The sequence below is a fragment of the Aquila chrysaetos genome, chromosome 6 (genome assembly GCF_900496995.4).
Source record: "Aquila chrysaetos chrysaetos chromosome 6, bAquChr1.4, whole genome shotgun sequence".
NCBI lineage: Eukaryota > Metazoa > Chordata > Aves > Accipitriformes > Accipitridae > Aquila > Aquila chrysaetos.
In genome coordinates, this window is record NC_044009.1 from 5,995,656 (window position 1) to 6,018,304 (window position 22,649).

Here is a 22,649-nt window from a genome sequence, read left to right on the forward strand (position 1 = left end):
ACAATCTGGGAGGACCAGCACCCATAGACTAACCTCATAATTTCTAGACTGTAGTATCATTTATTTAGAATGTCAATGTTTGTAAGCCTGAGCTGTTTCCAGCTCCATACTTTTACAGTTTCTAGCACAAGGGTGTCTCAATCTTCTTTAGTCACTGGGCTAACGTAGAAGCAATGAGGCAGCACTATGCCTGCCACAAGAGCATCACAGATTCTCAGACTGGCAGCCATTCTGATCCTGACCAGTGCTTTTCTGCGGCTTTCTGTGCACATCTCCTACCACTGTTAACTAATCCTAACCATCCCGTTCTAAGACAGGTGAAGACAAAGAAGGATCACTTACAGCTGCATGTCTTCGACCTTCATTCCTGTCAGCTCCCAGCCATTCCAGAGCTCGTTTCACCTCAAACTCCACATACTCAGCTGTAAAGGTGTCACCAGCCATCGCAAGCCGCCCGATAGCCTTGGAGGCCATCTCCATTACAACAGGGTCATTGGATGGCAAGAGGTTCCTCAGGTAGTTGGCAAACCTGCCAATACGGGTGGCGTTACCTCCTTCAACACCGATAAGGCTTGCTGTAGAGAAAGGGAGCAATGCTGTAGGTTCTCCCTAAGAGTCGGTGAGGCAGACAGTAGGTTATGCCTGGATGAGAGTTAGTATTCCCTATCCATTCCTTAGATTCCCATTAACTCCTCCTAAACTGCAAATCCACAGAAAAAAAAATACAAAAAAATCAAGCAGTAGGAAAGGGCTGCCATTCTTTTGAGCCTGAACTTGTTAAGTGGGCAGAAAATGCATCCAGTATCTTCATAGATTCTTCCCCATTTTTAGTTTAAAAAGAGAAAAAAAAAATCCGCCCTGGGATCACAGACCCATTCCCAATAGAAAGACATCCATCCACATGCAACTACTATGGCTGGTCCGCCTCAGTAGAGAAGTCAAAGACTGAATGGACCAAGGAAATTGCTCTCCCCCTGAGCTCTAGAGATGGTCTCTCCTTGCCAGGGTGGAGGCATATTGGCAGGTGGTAGTGTGGCGGAAACTTTCACTGCCGGTGCCTGGGTTGTACCTGCTCTGTAGATAAAGAGGCCATCAGTGTCCAGGGTTGTCAAGCCGGCACCTTTCAACAGCACTAAATTCACAGAAACAATTTTAAAGTGATACTGTCAGCTTAAAATCAGATGTTGTCAACAAAGATTTCTCGAGCTAAGGGACTTCCGCTTTCTTCAAACACGTTGGGATTGGATTATTATGTCTGTGAGCCTAAACCATAAGGACCTCCTATTCAGTTATTAAAGAAGTAACTGCTACAATACAGACTACTTGCTTGGAAGGCAAAGTATTTATGCAAGTTGATTTCCCTAAGAGTCAAGATGCAGGCAGCTCTGCTATGCTACAGCAAAAGCACAACCAGAGCAACTGATGGAGCAGCTGATCAAAATCAAAGCAGAAGCTATGTGATGCCGTCCCAGGGATGGAAGCTGCTGCTATTGAGCCAGATAAATTTAAATAACAAGAATCAATCTCCTCCGTCAGAAGAGAGTTGAGAAAGTCAGCCCACCCTGACACATATAAATGGACATGCCCAAACTGTTCTCAGCTGAGCTCAGGAACAGAATTTTCACATGCTCAGCACTCACATTTGATGCTCAACTCCCGGAAGAGCTCAGGGCCCATTAAGCACCAGGTTTTCAGCCACTCTCAGCACTCAGCAGCTCCCACGCTGACACTTACAGACACATTTTCAGAGCTGAGCAAGGAGCACGCACCCAGCGTACTGAGCAGTCAGACACCACAAAGCCGCGATTATAAAAGCTCATTCCTTTTCAAAATCTGTCCCTAAAGATACATGCATGAAGAGAAAACTCACCAGAGGCATTAAGCACTTTCACTCACCTATAGCCAGAATGCCACCTTTCCTTTCATTTGCATCAGAGCTAGAGACCAGCTCAAATATGTGATGGTTCAGCTGATCATAAAACCTGGTAGATTCTTCCTGACTCATCTGTAAAAGCGAAAAGTTAAATTCAGTTTTCAGCATTCTTTCCCTCCTTCCTGCCCCCAAAACCTCCATAAAGACAACTATTCTTAGGTCACTTAAACAGAAAGAAGTTAAATCAACTGTACATTACAAAGACAAAACAGTATGTCTTCTTTGTGCCCCAGACATGTCAAGTTTATTTATCCTGGTGTTTGACCACCCATCTGTGTCACCAACTCACTCACCTCTCCTACATGCTGGGGCAAAGGTAAGCTCCCTGCTACGCTCCACCTTCTCTCTAAGACCAGCTTCCATATTCCAGAAATCTCCATCCACAAAGTACCCAGCCCGTGCCCTACACTCATACAATAAACAAGGACAAATTATCTCATTTGCAGCACTTACTTCACGGAGCTCCATGGTGACATAATGCTGCAAGTCCTTGGCAGCTTTCGCCCTTGTCTCTTCACTGCGACTCTTCAAGCCGTTGGCAAATTGTTGGAGAATGGACACAGTGCCCGACATGATGGTGGTATGTTGGGGCTCGGGGTCATCAAGTCCTGTAAGTTCTGCAGAGAGACACTTTTTTTTACTGCTTTCAGTTACTGAAATACCTGAGCTTCTTTCTTAACGCTGCCTGTTTCCAAAACACACATCCTATTGCATGCAAGGATGCTGTGCCAGTAGAGCATAAAGTTACAAGCAATGACTATATTCCTTAGGCCTTACAACCCCGTGACAAAACTGTATCACCACATAATATCTTGATCCCCAGCCCATTTGCTCTCTAGCTCCTCAAATACCAAAATATGCTCCAGTAGGTCAGGTGCCCGACCCCACGGCAATCTAATTCTAAACCAAGGGTCGTGCAATAGCTGAAAAATAGCAGGGCCAGATTTGGGTTTACAATTACCCTATAGTAAGTAGGCATAATCATTCTCATGATTATATCGTTATCATATGTGACTCCTCCTTGAACACTTCCATCCAAGTTTCTCCACAGAAATTCTAGTGTTATGCCAACACAAGGAAGACTCAGCACTCAGGGCCTGGCAAGTGTTACATTCTCCTGTAGATATTTAGAGATGGGAAGTCTACTTATAGCAACACCAATCATTGCAACAGGATGTTTACTATCAAAACACGCAACCAAACTTTCTCTTGAGTCTTTCTGCATGTGGAATATATTTTTGAGGCTTGACCCCCACGATTTTCTGGTTACATAAGCCCAAACCAAGCTGGATGGAAGGGCCCCACACCGACACAAGGCACCAAAACTTCCAACTCCTTCTTCCCCAAACATCCCCCACGCGGTTCACAAAGATCCACCGAGATTACAGCCTGAGGTGGCTTCAGGGCTTCCCCGCGGCCGGGAGCCAGGAGAAGCTCCTCCGGACGAATGGAGCAGCCTGTGGCTGCGGCCCCACCACCGCCGGCCGGGCTGCCCCGGCGCGGGGATTTCCTCACAGCCGCCCTCGCAGAGGGACGCGACAGCCGGCGGGGCAGGAGCCGGCGGGCCCGAGCCCGCCGCCGTCGCTCCACAGGCCGGGAGTGAGGGAGGGGTGAGGCAGGGCAGGGCGGGCACCGCCGCCGGGCCGGGTGCGGGGCCTCTAGCGGCAACGCCGCGGGGGCTGAGGGCGGGGGGGGGCTCGGGTAAGGCTGGTCCGGGCGGGGAGCCGCGACGCGGGGCCGAGGCGCCCGCGGGAGCGCCGGTGCCGCTGACAGGGCGCCGGGCGGGAGTCCGGAGGGCGCTGAGGCGGGAGCGCGCGGGGAGGGCCGTGAGGGGAGGCGAGGGGAAGGGGACAGGCGATGCTGAGGGGAGGCTCCGGAGCCGCACTCACCGCCTCCGCCCCGACCGCCGCCGGGTCCCCCGCTCCGGGCCCCGCGCCCTCCCCTCCCCCGCGCCTGCCGGACCGGCGAGCCGCTGTTGGCCAATAGCCTCCCAGAAGGCCTTTGATAGGCACCGCGCCTGACCAGTAGAAAAAGAGCAACAGGGAAGGAGCGCTCGCAGCTCTGCCCCTTCTCTCGAGGAACCGCAAGGAGAGACCGTCGCCTTCCGGCCAATCATCAAGACAGCCGGGAACGAGTGGCAGTAAAGCTGACCAATGGCAAGGCTGGGCGTCCTCGATTGGTGAAAAGTCCGCGCTAGGCCCCCCTTCCAGACGCCGGCTGGCTTCCGCCCTTCCGTAAAGCCTGTGCGCTGCGTGCGCATGCGCGAAGGGAGTGGCGCGGTGCCGTGCCGCGCCCGATGTGCGTCGCTGAAATGAGTCCGGCTGCCCACGACAGGACCAAGGGCAGCCGGGGCGGCGGCCGCCTGTAGGCGCTCGGCTTCCGTAATGGCGCGTATAGCAGTGCTGGTGTGTGCTTCAGAGTGACCCCCCACAGCCGCGCATGACGACGTGGACCATTTAATGTTTACACCGGGTCGCCCGCAGGTGCTGGCTGCTCGCTCGGGCGCTCCTCTGGTACGCGACCCTCCGCGGAACCCCCTTGCGCGTAGGCCTTAGGGGCGCGGGGGCGGTGAGCAGGGGCGGGAGCGGCCGTTGGGCGCAGGCGCGCGGCGGGAGGGCGGTTGGGGCGCGCGGGGCGCTGGCGGGGGGGGGGGGGGGCGCGCGGCGGGGCAGGCGCCCGTCCCAGCGGGTAAGGGCGGCGCGCGCCTCCCCCTCCTCCCTGAGGCGCTGCCCGCGCGGTCATGGCGGCGGCGGCGGCCTCTCCCCGCCGGGCCCCGCGGCGGCAGCGGCCAGGCTAACGCGCGGCCCTTCCCCTTCTAGGTGCTGCTGCTGTGAGGCGGGGCGGCGGGGAGAGCATGGGGCCGGCAGACCTGGTGCAGAAGATCAGTATTAGCGCTGAGAGCCCCCGGGGAACCGAGAGGAACGACGCCGGCGCCGCCCTGGCGGGCGCTGAGAGGATTCCCCCCGGCACCTGGAGGCAGAAGTGTGCGGCCTACGTGCTGGCGCTCAGACCTTGGAGTTTCAGCGCCTCCCTCACCCCCGTGGCCCTCGGCAGCGCTCTGGCGTACCGGGCTGAGGGAGCGCTAAACCCAGGGCTGTTGGTGGGAAGCGCGGTGACCGTCCTGGCTGTGCACGGAGCCGGCAACTTGGTGAATACCTACTACGACTTCTCCAAAGGCATCGACCACAAGAAGAGTGATGACAGGACTTTGGTGGACCAGATTTTGGAGCCTCAGGACGTAGTCCGGTTTGGAGTCTTCCTCTATACTGTGGGCTGTATCTGTGCTGCTGGGCTCTACACTGTCTCAACGCTCAAGCTGGAGCACCTGGCCCTGATCTACTTCGGAGGACTTTCCAGCTCCTTCCTTTATACTGGAGGTAAGCACTGTATCCCGTTTGCTGTGAATCTGAAGGTAAACGTCACAGAATTAGCTGATTTGTGAAGGGTTTCTAGAAGATGCAAGTGATCTATCTAGTTAACTGTCATAAAAAATATTTGGTGGTATTTCCTGGAATACTGGTGCATAAATTTGTGTTCTCTGCCATTGATTGTTGTGGGACAGTGTGGAAAGAGGCATGCTAAGTTCTTCAGTTGGAAAGTGGTGTTGAGACAGTTATTTACGTATATGGCTTTAGGTGCTCATCAGAACTGTTGCTGGAACTTTTCATGATGTGTATCTCGTATCCCTCAGCAGTATAGCTCACTGCATATTTTCTTTTCCATTGGTGGACTCTGTTTCTTTGTTTTGGAATGTTTTGTTGTTATTCTCTAGGTGGAGTTTCATTGTGAATGTAGAACAGTTTGTGTTTCTTCTTAATAAGAGGAGGATATTTTTATTGTCTTCTTGGGTTGAGTAGATACAAATGTAATTATTAGGAAAAAAACCCAAACTTGGTTTCAAACTGTCAAACTTTCAAACAGTTATGTTAGTTTCCTTGAAAGAATCTTGCCAGTTTTGTGTTTTGTTCTGAGCTTTTTATATATTTCTTCAGGATCAGGTTCTAGTATGCGTGATCACACTAAAGAGTACCTTATTTCTATAAATTTCTGCATAAATAGGTACTTTTAGATGTGAAGATGGGTATTAGAACCTGGCCCTTAGTTTCTGTTACATTGTTTGACTGAAGAAATTCAGAAGCTGTGTTTACTTTATTATGTTTGGAAAAAGGAAAAAAATATGCTTCTTGGCCATAGCTACATGTGCGTTGGTCATTTTACAATATTTCTGTGGGAAGGGCTGATCTGTTATATTATCCATTCTCTTTTGTCATTTGAGTTGTTTGATGATGCTTCATTTTATTCTTGTGTCTTGCCACAGGAATTGGATTTAAATATGTTGCACTTGGAGACGTGGTGATCCTGATCACCTTTGGGCCCCTGGCTGTCATGTTTGCCCATGCTGTGCAGGTTGGTTATCTGTCTGTCTCACCACTGCTCTACGCTATCCCACTAGCTCTCAGTACTGAGGCCATCCTGCACAGCAACAACACACGAGACATGGAGTCTGACCGGCAGGCGGGTATTGTCACCTTGGCTATCCTCATCGGCCCTGCGTTCTCCTATATTCTCTACACCGTGCTGCTCTTCTTGCCCTACCTGATTTTCTGTGTGCTGGCCACACGCTATACCATCAGCATGGCATTGCCACTACTCACCATCCCGATGGCATTTTCACTGGAAAGGCAGTTTCGGAGTCAGAGCTTCAACAAAATTCCTCAGCGGACAGCCAAACTCAATCTCCTGTTGGGGCTTTTCTATGTTTTTGGTATTACGCTAGCACCAGCCGGTGCTCTGCCCAAACTGTAACAAGAGCAGTAGAGTCAGGTCTCACAATTCAGTATTAATGCTGATTAACAGTGGATGATGTGGGTAGATGACCCATTATGGACAGTGGGAAGAACGGAGAGACCGTCTTGAGCTGTTGGTTGTCTGTGAATTTTATAATCTCTGGTGTTGGTTAGCTTGTACAACAGACTTTAAAAAAGTGATTTGTTAGTTCTTTGGAAGGGGTGAACTGTGCAGCTTTCCTTCAGGGGAGCAAGGTGACGTGAGGACAAGGAAACGTTTAAAGAAACTCATCCTTCTGCCACTGAGTTCTTTCACTGTCAACTCAATGAAAGTAAGATTCAGCCTCAAATACAAACTCTCTGTTCCCTTCACAAGCACCGTGATTGCTCTTATGACTCCTTTTCTTACCATGGTCGAGGAGTCCAGTGGCTCCTGTGTGGTAAACAGAAAACACTGCCAAATGTTTAGCATCACAGCGATGTAGGTGCTAGTACTTCACTCCCTTGTGAGCATAGTTCATCTTCATCTGCTGTATGTTTTAATTTTTGTTGTTTTTTTTTTTTCCCTAGCCAAATTTTGAGCTTTTGTTTCCAAACCCCCTGAAATGCACTAGATACTAATTCATGAACTGTTGCTTCTGCTTGGTCCTTATAGTCTAGAAATTTCAAAGTTACGTATCTCTGTGGGATGTTGGTGCTAAAATGGAGCACAAATAGCCCACTGCACAAACTTTAAGCCAAACCCAGTAAATTTATATTCCGCTATGAAAGCTGAAGCTGTAAATGCAAGTCATGCAACTGAAAAGCCCTCAATGCATAGAAAAACAAGTGGTTTCCATTTTTGCATTTGCTTAGAATTTACTCTCTGCAACGGCAGTCTTGGAGTTAAAGGGGAGCCGACAGACAGAGTGCCAGATTTGTCTGGCTGGACATAAGTGGAAGAACAAATTCTTAGTTTAAAAAATTATTTTTTCAGTTGTCATTTTCTGTTTATTTAGAGGCCTGGAGTATTATAGCCAAATGTCTTATTACAAGAAGCCTAAAAGTAATCCCAGATGAGCAAAAGAGAGAGATACAGAGTTAGAAGAAAGAAATCAGGATTATTGCACTGGTTCTGCATAAAAATTAGGGCTGGAAACAGGAAGAAATCATTTTTGTTAACAAGATTTTTTCTAATAGAGTCCAGAGTTTGTGTGACTGAATCACATTTAAATGTTAAGTTAGCTCTGAAGTGAAGTTTCCCACCTCTTTTCCCCCCGCTACACCTTACGGTGTTGTTTTGTTTTCTCCTGCAGATCTTGCCCCTTGATATTCATGTAGCCGTTTGGAGAACTGATTGTTTAATTATGTAGCAGTGTGAAAAACATGCCAAACACAACTGGGAAAAAGTGTGACTTCCACTGCAAAGATGAATTTGATCCATACCATGTTGCTCAGTGGCAACTGAATTCTCTTCTGTGTTGAAGAAAAAGTATTCATTTCCTGTATGCAGGGTTTTGGTGAGAAGTTTGTTTACAGGAGTTGTGGAAACCTTCAGGGGAATTGGTAACAGGTGTTGAACTAGAGCTGCTGGTGCCTGGAGGACAACCTTGCTTTTGAACCACATGGGAGTGTGCTAACCACTATATGAAGGGCTTTTAAATGTGAGCAATAAACTAGCAATAAACTAGCATGGTGTTACCCTGCATCTGTCATAGGTAAGTTATGCCCTTGTGGTGTTCATCTGAAAGTGCTGAGTGTTATATTGGTGGATTGTACTGACAGTAGTAAAGCTGAGTTGATGTTACAAGATTACATGGTATAGCTATTTAAGTGACTGTTTTGATGGCTTCATGTTATCCAGTGTTACCCAGCTGTTGGTCTCCTGCTTTACAGCTGAGCTGTAGTCAATGGGAAGGATTCTTTGCAGGTGTATTTTATGAGCCACAGTTTCATCTTTTATTAAAATTGGGCAAATGATCTCTCTAATCTGACTAGGCACAAGACAAGAGGAGATGGACATCTACAGCAAAATATTTGTTTAGATTAGAAACATGAGCAGAAAATACAAAAGTTCAGCTCAGCTGGATGGAGGGAGATATCCAGAAGGTTTTGGAAACTGTTTTCAATACATACACAACACAGTATCTATTGTTACTTCTTTGTGGACCTACAGAATAAAGAAGAGCCTGACTCTGAGACCCACTTCACTTTCTACAAAGCAAAAGCTTTTCTCGGGATATGGACTGAGCTGGTGAATCTGTTAACCTTGCAACTGGGGATATGTGGGTTTATTAGGTTAATCCCAGCATGGCTTTGTTGCTACCCTATGTAGCAGCTGCATGCTTTATTTTATGATAGCTTGTTTTTCTATAGCTATCAGTTTAAAAGACTGGATAGTTATCTTTTTCTACTCCTTTTACATAAACTAGAGTACTCAAGCTAAATTCCTTAAAGTAACTAATACTTGGCTCATATCTTTCATAACTGTAATTGTGACGGTGAAAAGATCTAGGATATGATCATTGGTGGAGCAGTGTAGGTAGCTCCAGTTGTATCTAGGCCACCCTTTAATAGCAGGGAAAGGCCCCCTGTGTAGGATGTCTGCTTACTGCTGGAAGGACGAGTGCTTTTTGTTACAGAGATGAAGGAAGAGCTCACTAATACATGTATATGTTTGTGGAACACTTTTCAAGGTGGGGGTGGTTCAAAGCATTTTAATAGTAAGAGTAAGATGAAAATTCATTAATTCCTTACTAGCAGATGCTGGTTGCCTCCAATTCCCTGTCTGTGAAAAACAATATCATTCCAGGTTCTTAAGGATATTAATAATCAATAACACATTCTTCACCGTGGCTTTGAGGAAGTCATTTAACTTCTCCGTGTCTCGGAAAACAGTTAATATTTGCCTACCTCACAGGGATACTGAGCCGACATCATTGTCATAGAGAGCTTTGAAAGTAAAGTGCTTTATCTCTGTGTGCTTTCCAAAAAGCATGTTAGTACTAGAAAACATTTTAGGTATGAACTAATCTTACAGGTGACAACCAATGTAAGTAGACCAAAATAATCTCCACATAGACATTGAGTGGTGAGAGAGGTTCCTTTATTGGTTTGTTTTGTGATGAGGATGCTGGGTCTCTTTCCCTACCCCTCTCTTCCCTTTCCCATGCTACTTTCCCTGAGTATAAACTTTTTAAACTTCTTTCAGGTCTCACTTGATGAGCTGTGTTGCAGTGTGAGTCTACACTGGTAGATGAATGGATCTGTAGCCCATCTGTAAATGTGTCCTAAAGCACCTCCTGGCCTTTCTTCTTATCCAATAAAGTGTCTGAATGTTATTCTGTTAATTATGCTGTGTTTGATTATTTTATATCCCTCCAATTGTATTTTTGCACATGTATTAGAGCATGTTCCTGGAAGGAGGAGGGTCTTTGTCTGCCGTGTTTATAGTAGAAGTGCATGAAAGATCATACTTTTTTTTGTTGTTGTGTAAGAGTCCTTTTATGAATCACATAGTCCTGTCTTTCTACATCACTGGGTGAAAAGTTCAGTAGCAGTGATCATCTCGTACTAATGGCAGACTTCAGAGTAGTTTCAGTATTTTCATCCCTGAGCAGAATTTGCTTTGATGCAGTTTTGTGCCATGTACTGTTCAGCATTTGTAAGGAGGTTTCAGCTGAACTTTCAATCTTTTTAATAAAGATGGATTTTTTTCATCCTCACCTGTGTGGTCAGCCATTCTTCCAGTGCCATGGTCTCTGCTCCTGACTTGTAATGATTTTATTTGCTCCATAGGACTGTGACGGTATAACGCCTCCCTTGTGTGTGTCATAAATGAGTATAAAGAATGCTTTGAAATTTTCTTGTCTTGGCCACTGGTGCAGCCTTCTATACAAATACATGTACAATTAGCTTAAGGAGACTAAGAAGTCTTGTCTTATGTGCTTTCTGGCTCTTTTTTTTTTTTTTCTTTTTTTTTTTTCTTCATACGTTGCTAAAGTGGTTTGAAGAGTCTAGAGAGACCTCCTGGCTGTGCCACCTCTATTGTCTGTGATGCACATAGCTGAAAACAGATACAAAGAAGGCTTGATGTGTGAGGGATTTGTGAAACATGATGATTTCAGTTTTTGCTTCTAGTTTAAAATCCATCTGAGTAGGAGAGAATGAAAGAAGTTCCTGCAGTAAAGTTTAGTGATTATAAATCATTGTGGAGCTAATGCTTTTACCTGCAACACTATCTTACTATCATTGTCTCCTTTGAAGTGATTTCCTGTTTGGGTTTGCAGGGCATTCTATGATTCTACAGACAGCTAGGCCTGGGAAATATTTTTCAGCCTTTCTGAGGTACTGAGTAGGCCCCAAGGTCACAGCACTTAGAGATAATTTTAGAGGTTAAAAATGCAGAATAGCATGACATCTAGATACACATGGGCTGTACGCAAGGATCCTCCCAAAGAAATTTCATAAAGCTCTTTTCCTGAATCTGCAGAAATCAGTCTGCTGAGTATCCTTTAGGAAGATAGCATGTTGGGTGTTTTCTTACTACTGTAATTGTTCTGCACTTGCCCTTAAAATGCACTCTAATGCTTTGTCCTGGTAGCAGGCAGACTCTGTTAGTAGTTAGCTTAAACTCATTTTAAAAAAACTGGACCTCTAATAGAAAATGCTTAGAGATTTGAAATTCATGCAACATTGAACACCTTTTTGTCCAGTGCCTGTCGAGGTGGAGGCTGTAATTCTGATTATCCACAGATGGCAGCATTGCTGTTCCATCACTGCTGCAGCACCCTGTGGTACCTGTGCCCTAGGCTGAGAGATCCTCTGCCAGGCAGACAGCAAGGGCCACTGCAGAGCACTAGGATTGTCCTGGTACTTTGACCTTGTTCCACAGTCTAAAAAAACCTGATTCCCCGTGAGAGAATTGGTGGACCAGATTCTGGTATTGCTGCTCCTCTGCTCTTCTACAAGGTTGATCCAGAATCCTAGGTCCACTTTTTACTGAGTGGCAAAACGTTTTATGCAGCAGACTGTATTGTTATTGGAGGAGGAAGGAGGGGTGTACCTCCTGCGTTTTTGGTTTTAGGGGTTGCGCAGGCTTAGGTCACTGCACTGGTCAGCACATCCTTCTTATTTGGGAGGATGTTTTTTTACCCATGTCAGCTAGGAGTTTTTTGGGGTGTTTTTCCCCTCTACAGCCAGTGGATCAAAAATCTTCAGGACAATGGAGAAAGGAGACTTTCCAAATATGTACTTAAAACTACTTCTTTTTTTTGTCTCTACATGAATTCATGTTAGCTGTGTTTGCAAGATTTTTTAGTATTTGTCTGGTTGTACCTCATTGGATCTCCTCTGGTGTAAGGAAACTTGGAAGGTGAATGGCTGCACATGGATTTCCAATGTCTGGACAGGTACTTCTGGCCCAGGCAGGTAATGGCAGGAACAAGCATTTGAAGAAAGTCAGTCAGTTCTATCTTACATTTTTATAGCCTTTGCTAATGGCTTAATAAGTTTATTCTGGTGAGATGCTGAGGGCTGAGCTTTCAAAGGAGCGTGGGCAAGCTGTGCATCATGGGTAGTACACTTGTGGGGAAAAAAATGCAGTGTCTGCACACTCTATAAGATGTACTTCTGTTCAGTCAATTGCTTTTAACACATCTTGAATCGCTGTTGGAAAACCTTAGTACTTGTATAGTATTTTTAGGAGCTTGGACCATATTCTCCCCATTTCTTGGGTGAGTAGACTGAGCCTGCTCAGACTGCTGCTTAATCAAGGTCATGCTCCTTGGATGGGAAAGTACATAAGAGTTCTCTTTTCTGGTTTGGTACCTTAATAACTAGGCCTTTCACCTCACATATTGGTTTGTCTTTTAGGTCACTGGTAGTTTTTTTTTTTTATTATTTAAATCACCTTTGGTTGCTTTATACTTGGAGTTTTGTACCTGCTGAATTACAATTTAAGGAATGAAATGCTGGTCTGGCTTTTTAAAGCTATTTTTCATTTTAAGGTGGAGCTAAATATCTAGCCAAGTTAAAATCTATAGCTCCCAGAATTGCTAAAATATTTGTAAGTTTTAATAAAACTCAGCATGGCTGGCTTATTGCAGCTGTATGTCTAAAGCAAAGAGGCCCAGCACTGGATAAAATAATGCCCATGCTTTGCTGTCTGAAATAAGGTTTTTGCTCTTCTGTGTAACTCAGAGTAAAACCCCAAATGAACATGTTTGTCAAGTTTTTTTACACCTTCTTCTGATGATAACTCTTAATACTGTCAGTGCTTATCCTTTCTATACAGTTGCCTTTATAGTTAGATCACAGGAAAGCCTGTGTACTAATCCACATGTTTCAGTGGCCACATGAATTTGTGTCAATGATAAATACTTGAAGGACATAGTTCAGCATTCCTTTGGGGTCAGCTGAGAGAGTGTGACTTGCTTCAACATTCAGGTCTCACTGATCTGCAGGCACAGTGGGTTACCAACCCAGTGTATCGATTCCCATGGAAGGAAACCTGTGCTTGGGCATCTGTCCCAGACTTCATGCGTGCACTGTCTTGAGAGAGAAGTTCACACACTGGAGTTCACAACCTTTGCACATGAAGACCAAAATGTTTTTTTTTTGAAAACAGAACAAATCCAAACAAAACTATAACCCCGACTGTCCTGTGCTGACTTCTCATCAGGCTCCCAAGGCCAGAGTGGTTTGAAGAATTAAAAAATCTATGGCACCATTGTGCTGCTTTCTCATGAAAACAACAAGGAGGAGAATCTGCTCATTAATCAGATCGCTCTGTCAATAATGAATCAAGATGAACGTGCTGGCTGAGAGATGTGTTACACAGGCAGTTTGTCAGGGAGCAAGGAAAGCAGTGAGAACCTCGCTAAAACACAGGATCTGTCATGCTGCTCTAAGGGCTTGAAAGTGATGAGAGCTCAGCAACAGGAGAAGAGGTTAGGATCTGCCTCCTACAGTCTAACTCTTGGTTGGCACCTTTCAGACGTCTTGTCCTAGGCTAGGCTAGACTAGTACTGGGCAGCTCTTCTGGTCTGGCAGTGATTTTTAGGTGCTAACTGACATGGGAGATCCTGGCATCTGCTCTTTGTTCTAGTGCTACATCAGTGGCCAGTTTGTTAATTGGGAAATGCTGAATAGCCCAGCCATTTTAATAAAGGCTAGTGTCTTCTTTCCTCTTCCCCTTTTAGGGTACAGTGGAAAGTTCCTTTAGGCAGTGGTTCGATTTCTGTGGGAAACAGTGCCTTGTCACTGATTTAGCACAAAGAATAAAGATGATGCATGTTTTTAGGTGTCCCAGTAAGCCAAAAAACAAGGCCTGCTCCCTGAATCAGCTGACTTACTAGTGATAAGGGAATAAACTGAATGCCTGTTCTATATAAGGGGCAAATTCAGGCAATTTACATCTCACACAGTGTTTGCAAATAAGGCTGTGAAACATCAGCACACTGTGGGAAATGAGCAGTTTCTCAGACTTTGACCTGATGGAAAGAGGGTCTAATAAACCATCTTCCCAGTCTTGTTAGCCATTGTCCCAAGGGTTGATGAAATGACTTCAGATAGATTATAAATTATTTTCTGTGTGGCATAAGGCCACTGTATGCCACAGTTGAGTCATATTTTAACCTGTGGGGGATAGCTCTACTACCATATAAACCTTAGCTCAGGTCAATATAAATAAAGGAAAGGTTGGGAATAACATGCTAGAGATTCATGTGGGGTTTTTTGTGTGTGTTCTAGAGCTCAGTAAAGCCTTAAGAGTATACTTGGTGCTGTGCCATACCATTCTTCATCTGGTCTTTTTTCTAAATTAGTTCTCAAGTAGAAGTTAATTAGCCACCCAGAAACACAAAGCTTCCTCCCCAGTGATGTGCTGTAGGCTTTCTATAAAGTTCTTTCCTGCATCAATCCCCTGCAGTATCCCTGCTTCTTCAAATCTTTGCGGTTGAGGTTTCCAGGAAAAGGTGGAACAACATTTGCCCATGGATAGGGAGAGGAGGATTAAGGGGAAAGATCAAGAAGGAAGTTGGAGAGGACAGTTATGTATTAATGAAGTTCAGAAGCTGAAATCCTGTCTTACTTTGTGCCAAAATTTTTCTTTTTTTTCTACACTCGCTCACAAGGCAGGAATCATATGCTATTTTGTGAGCAATAGTGGGTCAGCGTGGCATACAGAGCTTCCCTGCCTCTGTCCTCCTTTCAGCAGTGATAGCCTGAATTCTAAAATCCATATCCCAAATTACCTAGTTTTCAAGGTCATTGGATCCCGGGATTTTAATTTGTTCAAATGCAAGAGAAAGGATGAGCTGGGGAGGCTGAACTTAAACTATTCCAGGTTTTGTAGTGGTACTGTCAGTATTCCTACATAAGACGTGGACACACAGAAATTCAGGTGTTCTAGAGAAAAAAAAGATTCTCTCTTATATGTAGGGAATTTTAGCATTTTTATATAGTGCTGCTTCATCCAGAGATATTCAGCATTTTCACAAAGATGATGGTGTGACTCTTATGGCTGAACAGCCTGGGATTTGGAGAGGGGGGGTGACTTGCTGCAGTGTGTGAACTTGGCATGTGCCTTCTGAGATTACAAATCCTATGTATTTGTCTACTGGCCTACTCCTTGTTTTCTGTAGAACTATGTCCTGGGAAACCATTAAGCAGGAAATTGGTCTGTTCCCAGTGTATGTGTGTGTATAGGAGTCTGCAATCTTGAACAATGTTCATGGCCAGGAGCAGCCAAGTCCTAAATTCTTCTGTCTCTTTCTGCAGCCTCTGATCAGTAGATACACTTATCGGCAGAAGAGTACTGGGCTGAAGGCAGCAGCACCAAGGTGTTTCTGCTCTCTATGAGTCAGGAAGGGTTGAATGCATGTACCTACATGAAAGTGATGCACATTCCCATTGAGAGTTAACTCATCTCCAGATGGTGAAGAAATGCATCTAAGTAATTTAGGGGCCCTGAATGTCTCCTGAGGATTGAGACATAAAAAGAAGAATATCAATCTCTCTAGCAAGCTAACTCACAGGAGAAAAAAAAAAAAGATTGTTTTCTAGAGATCTGTGTGCTTTTTTTCTGTGGGAGGGAATGTGTGTGGCATTCCGACTTGTGTAAAAAGCATCTTATGGAGAAATGTTTTCAGCATTTACTTCAGCAAGGCTTCATACTTTCTAGGGAAAACTGAATTTGATGTAGATTCTTTCTCTTACAGTCAAAACCTGACCCTTCTAGTCACCACTCTCCTGCTAACAGTTTTGGGGGGGAAATTGAAATTCTGTGAGGCCGTGTCTATGTATGGGGAAGTGACAGAGAATAGTTTTGGCTCCCAGGGAAGTAGTGCAGTAGGAATGTCTATCCTGCAATGGGAATAGTGGAAATAGACTATTCAATTTTCATCTGCCAAACAATAGCTTTAACAGTAAAATTGATTATCAGGCAATGGTTGTGCATATAGAAATGTTGCATTTGGAACTTGTGTAGCTTTGAACAGTTTGGCTGAAATAGTAGCATAAAGCACCTTAGGGATGGGGCTGATGTTGATGGAAAGGGCCACCATCAAATGGTGCCAATCCAGGTGTGAATGTCAGAATCTGGCTCCTGTGACAGGAGGGCTGTTCACAATACTAGCACAGGCATTTGTAAAATGTCAGTGGCCAAACACAGTTTGTGCCCCATTTTTTTGTCCTTGATGTGAAACAGCAGTCCGAAGAGTATGGTGTTCCAGCAGGCAATGCTTCCCATTTACTGGGGTGACAGCCCACTTGGACAGGAAAGGACATTTGAATGCTGGGAGCTTTGAACTCTGCACATGATATCTGTCTGTAAAACATTCAGACAGCTGCATTATTCCATGTCCTTGTGGTAACAAATCAGTCTGGGGTCCCTGAGCAGTTCAGGGACCAGCTAGAGGAGGAGGCATTTACAATAACAAAGCTGATGTGGGTGGGCACAGAAGTAAAGGCATAAAGATGCAGGCAGTGCCTGGTGGAGCTCTAATGGTCTTATATTCCTGTCTGCAGTTTTACAGGTGGCAGCTGAATCAGAGATGGAAATGAAATAGTTTCATTTTCAAGTCCTTACACTTCAGTTTGCTATAAATTGTTCCAATCCCTGCCAAGTGAGTGACAGTAAAGAGAGTTCCCTGGCTTTTTGCCTAGCCCATGAATATAATTTCAATCAGTGCTCACTGTAGACATCCTGGATGGACAGAATAGCATGTATATATGGTTGCAAGGCAGGACTGAAGTGAGCTGGAAGAGCTGTATATGGAGAACCAAGACTGGAGATAGAATAGGGCTGAGAGGATCTGGCAGAGCTTTGTATAGTCCTAGACCTGGAAGAGCTGTCTAGGACTTGCTGGGATGTGTCAGGAGTCCTGATCATGGGGGAGCTGGCTAGCAGCAATCTGCTGTGTTCTGCCCCTGTCCCTGATGACCTGTTAGCTCACTGTATCACCTAATGTTAGTCCCTGTGCTTTGTCCTGGAGCAGGGCTCTGCGGCTGATGCTGCAGCTTATCTTACTGCCTCACCAATTGGGATTCTGTGCTTGCTAGAGTTCAAGGTTGGGCTATAAAAATCTGTTCCAGTCTGAAATCTGCCATAAAAGTAGTTACATGTGAATGGATGTATTTACCAGGCTGCAGGTGGAAATGAGCTCAGCCATTGATAAAGGAGAAAGTCTTGGTTTCTGACAGATTTTTTTGTTTGTTTTATTTTCAGTGTAACCTTAAAAAGTCTCCATATTTTTCTCATGCAGGCTGTCAGCATGCTTACTAGAAATTCTTCTTAACTAATGTAGTACACACCTTTGTGGTCTGCAGTGAATTGGAAAAAAACCCAGCAACGTGTCATCCATGAGACAGCACTGGTGTGTGAGAGGATTCAGACACGATCTTTGGCTGCTCAAAGGGTGTAGTTAACAACTTGCAAAATCATCTGTGTACAGTAAGCCTTACCCATATTAACAAACCAGTCAGTTTGATTTATCTCCAGGAACCACGAGGGCTCAATTTTCTTTTGGCAGTGATCCCTGTGCTGCTGCAACCACTTTGGGTACCTGGAAGGTGACATAATTTTGTCGGATTGTCCATGATCTTTATTCCTTTTTTAACACCAGTCTTTGTCTGGTGTCTCATTCAGAAATGAGCAGTTCCTTGAGGATGCTTTCTTTTCCAGAGACACATTCCTTCTCCTTATTCGTTGGTAGAGTCCTTGTATGAAACATTCAGTGGTTGTTGATAGCACTAATACTACCAAGAAGACACCAGATACAATCTGGACTGTGAACTTCATTAGCTTCTGTGAAGTGATCCTTACACACCATTGCTGATTTGGGGTCCTAATTTTTTTTTTATTTAGGACTAGATTTAAGCCCATCAATGTTTTCTGTTTCCTGCTGAGATGGGGATAGTGTGTTTGACTTGTTCTCTGTGTTTTGTTCTGCATTTGTGAAGATGTTTTACAAGAGCTAGCTTGGTTCCACTGTATTTACAAGCTCCTCTGTGCTGTAGCCAAACACTTCACAGTCCTTGAGGGATTATTTTGTGATTTAATACGGGTTCTCTATAAAGAATAGAACACCTCCCCATCCCCTATGCTTTTTTGCTAATGCTATTGCCTTTCAGTGCCATAACCTTGAAAAAAGCTGACAACACAGCAGCAATACTACCTAGACAACTTATCTTCTGAGCACTTCAGCGTGGGCTGCTAGATCTGGGCTGGAGAAGTATTTATCTGGCTCTGTTTAGACAGGAGCAGTCTCTTGCATACAAGCTAGCAAGTCGGCACCCTTTACAGAATGGACTTTATCATCCTTTGTGTTTGTGGATGTTGTGAGCTGTTGTTTTACAGCAGCTGGGAGAAAGGCGTATCCCACTCTCTGTTCCAGTGAGAAACACAAGACAGAAGCTGATCTATCAGAGCCTGACTTCCCTGTATCTACAACAGCTTTGTTTTTTCCCTGCTGCAATGATTTGCAAATTGTTACCTGTCTCTTGCAGGCAATGCCGAAGCCTGCACTGGATCATGTGGCAAAAGACTAATTGGGCACCTTCTGTCCCAGCAGAGTAAACTGAGATCATAACCTTTCAGGGATTAGGAATCCAATTATCTGGAGAAACAGACACCAGATTGAAATATCCCTCGTAACCTCTTATTGCTTAGTATTCCAAACCTGTACCATATCCCTGCACTGGAAGTTTCTAAAGTCATCTAATAAAAAGATTAGAATTAGCCTTAAATAGCTGCCATAAAGATTATTATTATCTAGTGATAATTCCATCTCTGAGCCTGTCTTGAGTGCTTTTTGGATCCAGATGAGCCAAAGAGAGCTGATGGCTTTAAAAGACTACACTTATTTACAGGCCCTCCTGGGTGAGGCAGAGAGCTTGTGGGACTAATTGTGCATTTCAAATGCCTAGGAGGCGGCTTTCCTCTTTCCTCCCCACTATTTCATGTGTGATTGATTTATGGAACTCACCACTGCATGACAGGACTGAGAACTATCTACAAGAACAAAACTGAAGACGGTGTTGCAGATGCAGATAAAAAGTAACTGCTTCATTATATTGATATTAGCAAACATCTGATTAAGCACTTGCCTCACAAGGTTTAAAATGATTATTGGGTCAAGAAGAGGTTTGCCTTCACAGTTTAGCACAACAAAAGCATTCGGCACTCATCATTACCAACCTGTAATAGCCAGAGTGAACATCTCTTTCTGCAATGGATGAGAGAGACGATTTTGGTCTATGAATCCCCTTTTGACTGCATGTGAAGAACAGATGCCCTCAGTAAAGGGGGATTCAGAACTGTTTATTGTCTACAGCAATCTACTTGCTTCTGTTTACAGAAAAAGTGCATGGCACCGGGTTTCCTGTTTCTTGGCTGAGCTACAGAGAGATGAATGGGTAGATTTACACAGTGTATAATCCGGTGGAGCAGTATGACATGGAACAAGCAAGAGAATACTTGAGAGATTGAGGGTGCAGGCAAGGGAATGAGAGTGTAAGATGTGATCCAAAAGAGTCCCCATTTTATACAGAGGCCCAGTGAGGATTGTGTGGACTGAAAGCATATCTGTGTCATAACAGAGGGCTTGCATTTGCCAGACAGCAATTTAAGTACCTTATCTGTAGATTTCTGCAGAAAATTCTGTATGAGCCAGACATCCACTCCTGGTCAAAGAGATGATAATGAAGGAGATCAGGAAAGCTCAAGAGTGCAAAATTCCAGTGTGCCATGGGAATGTTTCCTTCTACTTGTTTGGTCTGACAGTGGGACAGACGTGGTGGGAACCACAGGAACAGAACTGTGAGACACTGAGATTATTCCCTTCAGCACCACTGCTTGCGATTCCTCTCCATTTGCAGCCTTACAGAACCTGTTCTAGAGCTGAAGAGAGTTTTATGCTATATTTACTGCTTTTCATTTTGGTCTTACACATTTTTTTCCCAGGTTTTCACTTTCTTCTCTTAACCTGTTGAGTCAGATACTGCATGTCTTTCCCCTTGCTGAGGGACTGAAGGGCAGCGCTCCCACTGCTGTCAGTGGAGACAAGCAGCAAAGTCAGAAGCATTTCAGGGGGAGTAATGGGGAGAATTTGGGTTGAATGGTGGAGGTCCCTTGCAAACACTATACAGCTTCTGTTAATTTCAAATGGAGCACCTCCAAGAAACAAACACCCGATGAATTTTTTTCTTTAAGTTTTAGAGAGCGACACAGAGGTGTGCATTTATTTTGTTTGCTGGATGGAAAATATTAGTGCAACAGGTGGTAATGGGCTGTTCCTTAACCTGCCCACAGCTTGTTCTCTGTGAGACAGTGGTACATAGTGGGAAGTTTCCCACCAGAGGAGTTAAGAACATACATAGTTTGTTCTTGTCTGGGTTTTGAGCACAGAGGTCACTATGGCCATTGTTTTTTATTAGTTTAATATATGTTGAAGTCTACAAATAAATGCTGGAACCCAGGTGGAACAGATGAGATGTGACTAAGTTCTTGGATGATTGATAATGAGTAGGGACTGGAAAATCAATTGTGTTAATTCCTGGCTTGTCACTGGGATGGAGAATTAATGAGAAAATCCGTCTAACTTAATGGTATTTACACATTATACAGACTGTGATAAAATTGTCTTCAGGCGCTGCTTGGCATCACAATTATGGGATTATTGTAGATCCAGAGTCAGGAACAGAAATCCACAAGCACAAAAACTCCCTTCACAAACAGCAAACAAGTGATGACACGGACCAGCTAGGAGGGCTGAAGAGAAAACAAACAGGCATCGTTTTTTGCTTCGTGTACTGCATGCTTAGGAACTTACTGGAGGGATTGTGACATTGATGTGTGATGATTCATATTGTGTGTGGTGCTGTGCTTGTGATAAACACCATGCCCCGTGGGCATCCTTCTGTCGTGGTTTAACCCTGGCCAGCAACTAAGCACCACGCAGCCGCTCACTCACCTCCCTCACAGTGGGATGGGGGAGAGAATCAGAACGGTAAAAGTGAGCAGGCTTGTGGGCTGAGATAAAGACAGTTTAATAGGTAAAGCAAAAGCTGCGCATGCAAGCAAAGCAAAACAAGGAATTCATTCATCACATCCCATCAGCAGGCAGGTGTTCAGCCATCTCCAGGAAAGCAGGGCTCCATCACGTGTAATGGTTACTTGGGAAGACAAATGCCATAACTCCAAACACCCCCCCCTTCCTTCTTCTTCCCCCAGCTTTATATGCTGAGCGTGATGTCATATGGTCTGGAATATCCCTTTGGCCAGTTTGGGTCAGCTGTCCCGGCTGTGTCCCCTCCCAACTTCTTGTGCACCCCCAGCCTACTCGCTGGTGGGGTGGGGTGAGGAGCAGAAAAGGCCTTGGCTCTGTGTAAGCACTGCTCAGCAGTAATGAATACATCTTGGCGTTATCAACACTTTTCAGCACAAATCCAAAACATAGCCCCATACTAGCTACTATGAAGAAAATTAACTCTATCCCAGCCAAAACCAGCACACCTTCCCTCCAGGGGTCTTAAAGCACTTTGTAGACAGCAGGGAGGCTGCTCATCTCCCAGTGCAGTGGATCCTAAGTAGCTGTTTAAAACATTTGAAAGACTTGAGCCCCCATCTTCCTCTGAGTGGTCTGCAATTACACTTGCTGAGCATGAAGTTTGTGCCAGACCAGCAGTAGTATTATGGCACTGAGGGTGAACCAGTGGTGCTAGCTTCAATGCACTGACCTGCCAAAAAAGTCAGGTAGGAAAGCAGCAGATGGCCGTCGGACTGCTGCAGAAATTTGTGAAGCTGTCAGCAACTGCTCTGCAGAACAGAGCGCTCAGGTACCTGCTTGAATGAGTGGGGAATGCAGGTCTTGATCATGACTGACAGAAAAGCGAATCCATCTCCCCAGCTGCCTCCTGTCCACCAGGAATTAATCCAGCTGAGACAGCATCGGTATAATTGATGGTGTATTACAGAATAAGTCATCCATAAACCTTGTGTACTCAGAACACCTGCAGCCCTCTTGCTTTTCTTGTCAGCCTCCCTCTCCTTGCTGTTGTGCTTTATATGCCTTCCCATCCTCCAATCTACGTTTAAGTATGCTGAGTGCTTAAAATCCCAGCAGCTCCCAGGGCTGTTGAAAGGGGAATAAAGGGAGATGCTATATAGTGACACTAAATTTGTTTTGTGTTTTCTCTCTAAAGATTTGTTGCAGGTTCTTTTCTTTCCATCTCAGTGTGTCAAGGTTTTAGTTGTGTTGGAAAGTTTTGGAAGAGAATGATTAAAAGTTCCCCCTTCTGACAGGCAGACAACTACAGGGATGAGAGTCAGAGGAATAGACCAGACCTCAAATGCCCCCAGGGCTGAACTCTGCTGGTTCTTAAGCTGCCTGGATAGCCTCTATGTATGTAGCTGCCTCTGTAGCCTAGAGGTCCCAGTTTGCAAATCT

At 45.0% G+C, this 22,649-nt stretch overlaps 2 protein-coding genes across 24 annotated transcripts in view; one reads left to right on the forward strand and one right to left on the reverse strand.

Moving 5' to 3' along the window:
• The window catches only part of MTOR (mechanistic target of rapamycin kinase), a 68,523-nt gene extending 64,607 nt beyond the window's left edge, over positions 1-3,916 (reverse strand). For both annotated transcript variants that reach the window (XM_041124098.1, XM_030016968.1), the window contains exons 1-4: positions 3,823-3,916; positions 2,387-2,550; positions 1,897-2,005; positions 343-575 (exon numbers count right to left, since the gene is read on the reverse strand). In XM_041124098.1, the coding sequence (XP_040980032.1) occupies positions 343-575; positions 1,897-2,005; positions 2,387-2,506 (462 nt within the window). In that variant the 5' untranslated portion in view covers positions 2,507-2,550; positions 3,823-3,916. The remainder of the gene's footprint in view (positions 1-342; positions 576-1,896; positions 2,006-2,386; positions 2,551-3,822) is intronic.
• A 272-nt stretch (positions 3,917-4,188) lies between these two features.
• UBIAD1 (UbiA prenyltransferase domain containing 1) overlaps positions 4,189-22,649 on the forward strand; it is a 105,223-nt gene continuing 86,762 nt past the window's right edge. For 3 of the 22 annotated variants that reach the window (XM_041124608.1, XM_041124607.1, XM_041124609.1), the window contains exons 1-3: positions 4,190-4,446; positions 4,753-5,310; positions 6,252-6,340. In XM_041124608.1, the coding sequence (XP_040980542.1) occupies positions 4,788-5,310; positions 6,252-6,340 (612 nt within the window). In that variant the 5' untranslated portion in view covers positions 4,190-4,446; positions 4,753-4,787. The other 19 variants (XM_030016996.2, XM_041124610.1, XR_005932739.1 and 16 more) reach the window with 16 other exon arrangements.